The 9,613-nt window shown below is 45.9% G+C and overlaps 2 protein-coding genes across 5 annotated transcripts in view; one reads left to right on the top strand and one right to left on the bottom strand.

Moving 5' to 3' along the window:
• Positions 1 to 2,069: 2,069 nt before the first annotated feature.
• The window catches only part of LOC121342476 (collagen alpha-1(I) chain-like), an 8,474-nt gene continuing 930 nt past the window's right edge, over positions 2,070 to 9,613 (bottom strand). The window contains exons 3-4 of the mRNA XM_041416961.1: positions 7,792 to 9,584; positions 2,070 to 2,633 (exon numbers count right to left, since the gene is read on the bottom strand). Of these exons, the coding sequence (XP_041272895.1) occupies positions 9,131 to 9,584 (454 nt within the window). The 3' untranslated portion in view covers positions 2,070 to 2,633; positions 7,792 to 9,130. The remainder of the gene's footprint in view (positions 2,634 to 7,791; positions 9,585 to 9,613) is intronic.
• EP300 (E1A binding protein p300) overlaps positions 9,373 to 9,613 on the top strand; it is a 61,730-nt gene continuing 61,489 nt past the window's right edge. For 2 of the 4 annotated variants that reach the window (XM_041416882.1, XM_041416879.1), the window contains exon 1: positions 9,373 to 9,439. The gene's annotated coding sequence lies outside the window, so the exon portion shown is untranslated. Of the gene's footprint in view, positions 9,444 to 9,613 lie in introns of all 4 variants that reach the window. The other 2 variants (XM_041416881.1, XM_041416878.1) reach the window with 1 other exon arrangement.

Below are 9,613 nucleotides of genomic sequence, written 5' to 3'. Positions count from 1 at the left end.
TCAATATCCTTATATCTCTCAAAGGCCTATGTTCTTCACTGCTGGAAAGCTCACTGGGGTTTTAGCCTGAAAAGACTCTGCCTCCTCCTTGAAATCTTCCTAGACAAGATTAAAATCTAAGTAATTCCTTCAGTGGCAACCTCTCAAGTCACTTTGATAGACATACAACCTGTTGGTCAGCCATTTGAATCTACTGATTTATTGATTTGATCTTAATCGTGATCTTGGTGTGATCACTTAATTGATCTGCCTTAATACTTAATTAGCTTAGTAGAAATAATGAATTAATCTACTGATATCCTTGCTCAGGTGTTCCTTCATGTGATCATCCTTTTTAATCAGCTCTGCAGGGAATATACAAGGTAGGTTTACACTATTAAATAGTCACCGAGGTCACAAACCTGAGGGCAGGGACAAATTTGGGCAGGGCATATGCCAGCAGCTCAGCTCTGCGTCTCTCCAGCCAGCACCTCATACACCCTGTGAATAAACTCATCTCCAGGCACATTTGGTCTCCCAAAGATCTTGCTACATTGCTGAATGAAGGGCAAGGAGGGCTTTGTCTCAGAAGCAGTCAAACATTTCAAGGATGTCTTTCTCCATGGTTCACAAGCAAAGAGGAGCGGATAGGGCATCCCGGGGCCCACAATGAACGATTTATCCTCCCTTGGCCTTCACTCGTGAGCACAGAGAGCTCTGACTCTTAAAGTCCTTAGGGAAAACGTTGTGACTGAATTAAACTAAAAGAGAAAGTAAGATTTTGAACTGTAAGATTTTGAACAATACAGAACTGGGGTGACAAGCATCTCATACTATTCTTTATTTTTTGCATTGTCACAATTCTTGGATACCAGGAGAGATCACACACTCCTGTGGGATAGGTAACACGCAAAAAACAAGTCTCAATGGACTTTTATGTGAGGTGGATGGGTGGTGGAAGGAAATGAACAGCTGAAATCACACAAAATCATTCAGTATTTGCACTTGATGGTTAAAATTTGAGCAGAAGAGCTGAGACTTCATGCTTGTCACACAATGTGAGTGAACAGAGAAGGAACTGGGCTGGTGCCCATGGAATAACCCACCATCAGAGCATGAGTTCCCACTGCTCCCAGTGCTCAGGCAACTCTTTTCAGGATTGATGCTTTCAAATTCAGGTCAAATGCATAACCGCAACAGAATGACCAGAAAAAGAAGAAAAAAAATAGAAAGAAAGAAAGAAAAGAAAAAAGCTCAAAAAGCTCATATTACCAACTCTGAGTGGGTAAGGGATGCAGCTTTCCTTACCACTCAGTTAGCTAATTTTGTCCTTTACGAATATTGCTGTTAGCTTTGTGAGAAAGTCAGGAGACATCATCTGAACTGGCTTAGAAATTATAAACAAGCATTTTAATTTCTATTTAAACTGGAGAAGCTGCTAGAGGCCTGTTTTGAAGCCAGTTTAAGCCCATGGAAGGATTTAATCGGGCTTTGTTTGCAGGCGTGGTGGCAGCCTCTTTTAAAGTCATTCCTCTGCTTGTAATCAAGCCTTGCCCCCGTCAGATTTTAAGCACTTCTTCCTGGCTCAGGCACGGGGATGGGCTGGTGAAGGTCCCTGCTGCAGTCGCACACCGCTCGTGTGGTGCTGGCGTTCGAAGCCAGGCTGCTTCACTGTTTCCACTGCCGACTGTTTGCAAACGCAGGAGAGGAGCTGGGAATGAACAGAGCAATGCAGAGTCGGGGAGGGAGGGGTTTGGTGGCTGGGCTGGAGTTAGTCACCGCAGACTTCCATTTCCAGATCGTGAGGAAGGACTCAAGCCATTTTAGGCATTTTCTTGGACTTTCTTCTCTGCTTTTAATTGAAATACCCAGGAGGGATGGAGGAATCCACAGGCCTATTTTGCACTGATGTGGGATACTTCTGTGCAAGCACAGACGTGCTCCCCTTCATATTGTAGAGTCAGACCACTGTTGTTAGTCCTTGGCTCGGTTCCTTTGCTGGCAACAGGGAATCTTCCACATGTCTCACCTTCTGGAAGCTGATGCACTCCTCTGCGGAAGATGCTCACTGTGGTGAAAATAATTTTTAAATAGTTTTTTTGCAGGACGTAACTATGCTGGGATGGCTTGAATATTCAAAACAAAATATGTTTAATTCTGATACCTCTGAGGTATACAAATATACATATACATTTATCCATATGTATCTGTAAGTGGCACAGATAGGAAGACATATAAACCAGCAAATTGCAAAATCGCGAGAGGCTTTGAACAACCCTGTTCCTTTTCAGCAGGAACTCTGATGCCTACATCTAGCAGAGTAAACAAGAAAAAACCCTGCATTGCTGCCAAGACAACTGACACATCCGGCTGCCAGACTTTTCACTACTCTTCTCACTCCGGTGTTGTAAGTTTTGCGTCTCCATTTGTCCAGCAGCACTGTCCTTTTTGCCAAAGCAGCTGTCTGGGACATCACCCCAGGATGTCCAGGGGAGGCAGGCAGCAGGCATGCCAGGAGCACATCCAGCATGGACAGGCAAAGTCCCCTCTGTCCACTCCCAAACACTGGGCCAACACTCACCGTGCAGGGCAGCAGCAGCAGCAGCAAATGGGATTTTTTGCGTGGTTGATGTTACAATGCCTTTTTTCTCCTGCTGAGACAAAAGAATTTTCTCTGTCCAGGGGAGCTCAGGGTCCAGGTCACCCAGAAAAGCTTCTCCTGGGCTTGGTGCTTGGCCTAACAGCATCATGCAGAATGCCCGTGGCCAAGCCTCTTCACACAGGGACCAAACATCTGCACAAAATACTTATTTATCATGGTGAAAGAATCAATATTTCTGGTCTTTTGTGATGCTAATTGTGTACCTCCAGCTTTGTGTTTTGCTTTCTGGAAGCTGATTCTTAATTAGCAACAAAGTTGCAGTCACAGAAACACTGAGGATGGAGGAGTAACATCAACCTTGAAATTGTTGCTTTTCTGACCACTAGAAAAGCTCTCTACCTTCTCCTAAAAGCTACTTCAATGTTTCTTCACTTCTAAAGAATGATAAACAAGTCCTTGCTCACAGAGTATCATGACAACCTCGACCTTTGGGGCCTGTTCGTGTATGAAATGATGACCTGTCCAGCCATCTCAAAATGTTTTAGTTTTACTCACAGGTGGTTGCACCTTTATTATGGTGCCTGTTCTGGACTGGGTGAATGGCCTTTCCCTGACATCCCACTGATGTGGTTTGTGACCACCTCCACTGAATCTGGAATCCTGTGGAACCCCTTCTCCCATGTCTGTCCTGCAATCAGGAAGGCATCTGAGATGGCAAAAGAGGTTGGAGTGAGTATCACAAATCATCCCATAAACCTCTGCTCCACTAAAATGATCTCTCCAGGGCTTGAGGCAATGTAGCAGCACAAGGAGAAAAAGTGTGCTGCTGGGGTGCTGCCACAGCTTCTGCATTCTGGCTGCTCTCTTGGTGCCTTTTAACAGTGTTGCACCATCAGGGGTGATGCTCCCTTCTCCAAGGCTTCCAGGCCTCACATGAGGGACAGGCAGGGAATGAGAACTGAATGTCTGGTGTTGCCTGATGTCAACATCCCTTGCTACAAGAGACCAAAATAAAAAATTAAAAAAAAAAAAAAACCTCATAGGTAATGAAATGTGAGGGTTCACAAGGAAACTTTTGGGAAGAGAAGTGATAAGTCCGTACACATTAGGAAGGTAGGGAACTGAGAATTAACCCTAATGTTTTACACACAGTGGTGGCATTAGAATCAATTGTATTCTGGTGTTTGTAGTTAATAATTGACTTCTACTTGCATGTAGAAGGAAAGAATTCATGCCAAAAAGCCAAGAATGTACAAGATCTTTTTAGAGAAAAGGAGAAAAAGAAAAAAGAAAAAAACCCCAACCAGACCTATATTTCCTGTGGAATTTTTTTCTTCAATGGCAGCTGCAAAAACAGCTCAAATTGTGTTAAGTAAGTGTATTATCCTGTGAACAACAGGGTTCCATTAGCTCTGTCAGAAGGCCAATACCCTCTATACTAAAACCCTCTTGATTCAGTACATTTCCCTGTCACAGAGTAAATTTCTGCTTGACCCCATTGAAGAAATCACTTTAAATCTTGAAATATAAAAACTATTACAGCAGGAAAAAAAAAGTTACTTTTTCCCTCTCGTTGCATTTTGACTGCAGACATCAAACACCACGTTGTAGTTCAGCATCGAGAAGAATGTTGTAGCAAGTAAAAAAAATAAATTAAGAAATACTGAGAAGAAAAAAAAAAAAACAAGACAGGAAGGGATTGTATGGCAGTAATAAATGTATTCTGTTCTTTACAAACATATGTGTGGTGTGGATTTGTGTCTGTGGGACAATTCAGGAAACAAATGAAAAGATAAGTTTTGGGTTTAAACTCAGCAGATTTCAAAGTGCATTGTTTGTACCCTCTGCAGTGCAATAAAGCTTATCAAGAACTTTTCCATTGGATACAAGAGTCAAAAGAAATATGAGGAATGTGAACAGTATGCTTCCTTTGGGTTGCTACACTATCTGTAATTCTTTCAGCACAGATTTCCCATGTTAGCTTAAGCTCTGTCTCACAACGATCATTTTTAGCAGATAATCGTAAATACTTTGCTGAGCTGACTGACTTGTTCAGAAATTTGCCATCATTTCACTCTCCACAAGCTCAAAGCTTGTGGCAAGTTCAAGGGCCCTTAATTAAAAATATAATACTTTCATTCTAGAAGCTCTTGCTTGCATCCCAGTAATACTCTGGGATAAATCAACTGCTGATGTAAATGCAATTAATTTCAGTGTAATTTCATTTAGAAGCAACAAGAGTACTATATTTTTATTTAATTATTTGAATGTGCTTTCTGTAAGAAGGAGTGGGATCACCTCCCCCTTATGGAGGGAGAGCTGAGCCTGGGAAGTGAGAGGCAGAGATTTGTCCAGCCCTTGGTAAAAGCTGGGAGAGCATGCAAGCCTCGCAGCCTGGTCCATGTTTGTGCTTTCAGCATGAACCAGGACATGGAAATAACACATGAAGTACCATACATTTCAAGCACGAGATTTGGCTCTAGATCACCAGACCTCAAAGCTGCAATACTTCGTAGGCAGAATGTACTTCTGGCCCTCTCTTAAATTGAGAGGTCAATTTTTGTCTTCTTTTCCTATTTTGCTCTTGTAAGGGAAGACAGCATGGCATGTTTGTTAGAACTATAATGTTGCATTTGCTAATTAAATAAAGTGGGGTTTTTGGGAGAACTTCTTTTAAGCAAAACCATGTGTTCCAGGGAGGAAACATTCTTCTGGTAAACAGCTGAGCCCTTAACATTTAGCAACATAACTCTGTGTTTGCAGCTATTGAAAACTGTGTGACCGAGGAAGCCTGTGTTTCTGAGACTGAGGACTGAAAGCATTTTGCTTGCTGTCAGAACGCCAGCCCTTTCTTTTATGTATACACTAAAAGCAAGAACGAATCAACTATTGGATGGTTGCTTCTTATGGTTTTAATAAAATTTGTCTCATATCAAAACGCTGCTGGGTTTTCACGTTGACGCCGCGCTGAGCAATGCTCTCTGCTCTGGCACAGCTGGCTCTTGCTTTCCAGAAATATAGCTGCACCCTGGCATTACTTGCAAAAATTGCAGCCTTAAATCATTTCCTTATCCCCCTAACCTGTGCCAGGGAGGACCCTCCATGCACAAATCTCCTCGCTGGTACAGAGAAGGGGGTCATTCCTCCTCCCTCTCCAGCTGCTGTGTGAGCAGTGCTGTGGTGGCAGGAGGTAGCTAGGGAACAGAAGTTACCTGCCAGACATGAACAGCAGCCCTGGAAAGCTCAGGGAAAAAAGATAATACAGCTGGAAACTGCAAGAAGAAACAGGACTGAGAGAACGGGAGTGCCCTGTACCTGGCTCCTGCTTTCCATTCCAAGAGCCCGCATCTTTCAGGGACACTCGAAGGGCCACAGGGCTGTGGGTCAAATCCTGCTGATGGGGAGCAGGGAAATTTTATTTGGCATTAGTGATTTCCTGAGCAGCATTAGGGAGTAGGGGAGGCTGGCTGGGTGGCTTTGAGATCTTACACTGCTTCTCCATCCAGCAGCTGGAAGGGGAAGGCCACAGTCCCAGCTCCCTCTGGGCTGAGGGAGATGATTATTCCTCTGCCTGCTCATCTCACTGTAGCAGGGCTGCTGAGCTCTGGGCATCACATTGACCTTTGCAGTACAAAGGGATCTTATCTTGTTCTTTGTAGCTCTCAAAGCAGCTGGGCATGCTTACAAATTTCAGTAACTACCAGCTAAGGCCAAACAAGATCCCACGATAAAACTTCAAGGCTCTGCATTCCTCTCTTATTGCTTTCCTGAGCAGATTCTCATTTTAACTGGACTTATGGTATTTTCATCCAGTTATCTTGAAGTACATAACAACTACTGCAATTACTGACAATAATGAGCTAATCAATCCTTCTAGGTATTATTTTTCAATTATTTTTGCTGTAAGAATGGGGAAACTGAAGGATCGAGAAGTTTTTGGACAAATAGGTGTGTTTTAATATTATAATATCCTCCTGGTTTTATTTGTATAGGTTTATGCATTTACTTCTTAGTATGCTGTATATTCTGTTATTGCTTTCCAGTAATGTTATCTGTCATGGGTTGTGTGCATGTACTAAGGTTCATTTAAGAAAATTGCAGTGATTTCAGAAAACTTAACAGACATTGAAGAGTTTTTTGTCATTGTTTATATATATATATTTGATTTATCATAACCCTATCTTCCTGGCTTTTCCTTTTCTTCCTCCTTCTTTTATTTTTGATGCTTTTTTAAAAAGAAAAATACTGCAAATAACATTATTTCTATTTATTTTCCATATACTTCAGCTTGCATTTAAATCTCTAATATGGAAAGCGAACTGAATATGACCTTCTAATGTCTAAAGAATTAAGATGTTCTGCTGGGTAGGAAGCTTGCAAGGCAGAACTATGGCTTTACTAAATTATCAGTTAAATACATTGCACCACAAAAAAAAAAAAAAAAAGAAAAAAAATAAGGGACTTTATTTGTCAGGTGAACTGAATGGTAGGATCTAGTCTCTACGAGTCTCAAGATAAGAACAAGTGTCACAAAACTCTTATTTGAAACATTTTCTTTGTCCAAACTTGTTTAGTAAGAGCCTGACTTCTAAAAGCATGTAGGTATTTATGTGCACTTCAGCATCTTTATAAAGCCAGCACTAATTCCTTATTGAATTGTGGACTAAGGGTCTCCAGATAGTCTGACAACATTATATTGACTTATTTCAGTCAACTTCTAATTCTAAGGAGACCAAAAAGTTAAAATAAGTCTCAGCTGTGTTTAAAAATTGCTTCGCAAACAAGCAAAACAGTCAATCTGAAAAAAAAAAAAAAGACGTAATATAAAATTTCTATAACTGGAATATTTTGGGAAATTTAGAAACAATAAAAGGCAAAGGACCTGTGAGAACAGCTAACATAGTTTCTAAAGTGTCACTGTTAAATTTTAGGCTGTTAGCCCTGACAGCTTTACTTCTGAGACTCTCTGCTCTACACATTCTTTTCCTGAGGCTTATTTGTCGTTTGCAAGGCTCCCTCCACCCCTTTTAGCGTACTGCCTATGCCTTCAAGACTTTTCAGGAAGGCTAATGCAGTCTTTGGGCATTTTTGAAGTGGTTTGTGTTTTCCTTTTTGTGCTGGGGGAGACAAGAACAATCTTGCTTAAAATAAAACCCAAACAAGGGAAGCTGAAGAGTGGGAGTATGTGAGGGAGCTGGTGGGTAACTTACAGGGCTGTGAATCTCCTCCTGTGTGTAGGCTCCTCTTGTAGGCTGCAGTATTGATTCTGTGTTTAGTCTAGGCACTTCCCAAATACCTGCTGCGGCTCTTACGTGGATTGCAGAGAGCTCAGCCCTGAGGGACAGCGGCAAGGGAAGTCCTCCTCGCAAATGTCCGGTTTTGGATCAACACCCCCTGATTCTCCATCAAAAACATGCACGTGCCTGCATTTCCCTTCCACTCCTATCTCGTAGTGGTGTGCGGCCCGACGGAGTCCAAACGCACCGAAGGGAAATGCCGGGATGGGGCATTTCCTCACGGATCGGCCCTCAGAGATTTGAGGAAAACTCGTGGCGGGCCCGTAACCTTTGGGGCGGCTCGGGGGCTGAGAGGGCTGGCGAAGGACCGCGCCAGTGTCACCTGTGCCTGCGACAGCCCCTCTGAGGGGCGGGAGCGCTGTCAGGGCTCTGCCATCCCTCACACCGTGCCCTGCGCCATCCCCGGCACACGCGGGGGTCTGGCAGAGGGCGCGGGGCTTGTGGGCTTATTTACCCTTTGGCGTAAAAGTGTGGGGTTTGGGGGTTTTTGTTTGTTTTGTAACGCCGACGGGAGCCTGAGGCAGCTCTGGGCACCCCCGGGATGGGCAGCACAGAGCGCCTCCAGATTAGGAGGAAATTATTCACAGAAAGAGCAATTAGGCACTGGGAGCTGCCCGGGAGGGTGGTGGGGTCTCCGTCCCTGGCGGTGTTGAAGGAAAGACTGGACGTGGCACTCAGCGCCATGGTCTGGCTGACATGGTGGTGTTCGGTCACAGGTTGGACTCGATGTTCTCAGAGGGCTTTTCTAATATAATTTATTCTGCGATTATGTGATTCGCATATCCACTCGCCCGCCTCGGGGGCCTCGGGGTGCGGGCCCCGCTCCCCAGCCCCTTTGCTCGCTGGCCGGGGGCTGCCGGCCTGGGCTGCCATGTCTGTGGCGCAGCACGGCCCGGGACCGGCGGCAGGAGCGCCCCGCCCGCCGGCGCCGCGGGGAACCGGCCGGGAGCCGGCGGCCGGGAGGGAAGGAGGGAGGGCGGCGGCGAAAGAACCGCGCTCTTCCCGCCGGCGCCTCAGCCCACCGGGCCGGGCAGCAGGCACCGGGCAGTGCAGTGCAGCAGACCGGGGTGGGGGGAGGAACCACAGGGTCAGGCCAGGCTCCCCCAGGCCTACGCCGCGCACTTTTGGGCCGACAGATAAGGGCGTGTGGGGCGGGGCAGGAAGAAGGAGCTTTTTTTTTTTTCTTTTTTTTTTTTTTTTTTTTTTTTTTTTTTTTTTTTTTTTTTTTTTTTAAGGGAAAAACCCTTCGCCTTTAAGGGGCGGGACCAGTGGAGTTTGCGGAAGAGCCCGGAGAGAGGCGAGCGCTGATTGGATAATCGCGGTCTCGTGACGGCGGCTGGGGCGGTGCCGCTCCCCCCACCCCGCCGGCGCCCCGCGTTCCATTGTGTGCGCTAGCGCCGCCGGGCCCCGCCCCGCCGTGTCCCCGCCCGCAGGGCTGACCACGCCCCCCGTGGCGGCCCCGCCCCCCGTGTTCTCTTGGCTCATTTCCGGCCGCCGCCGCCACCGCCGCTTCCCTCCGAGGGCTCGGGAGAGCGAAGGAACAACAGCCGCCATTTTGTTTGTGTGTGAGCGACGGAGGGAGGAGAAGGGAGCGAGAGGCCGAGCCGGACGGGGCGAGCCAGGGGGAGGGCAGCGCACAGAGACCCAGGGGCTCGGACAGGGGACGGGGAGAGAACCGAGGAGCCCAGACGCCCCCCCCCCCCAACCCCAGCCTGCCCCTTCCCCCGCCTTTCCC

Source organism: Onychostruthus taczanowskii, unplaced genomic scaffold (assembly GCF_017590055.1).
Source record: "Onychostruthus taczanowskii isolate IOZ18803 unplaced genomic scaffold, ASM1759005v1 scaffold53, whole genome shotgun sequence".
NCBI lineage: Eukaryota > Metazoa > Chordata > Aves > Passeriformes > Passeridae > Onychostruthus > Onychostruthus taczanowskii.
The sequence above is the reverse complement of the archived record's forward strand: the minus strand, read 5'-3'. Positions and strand labels throughout refer to the sequence as shown.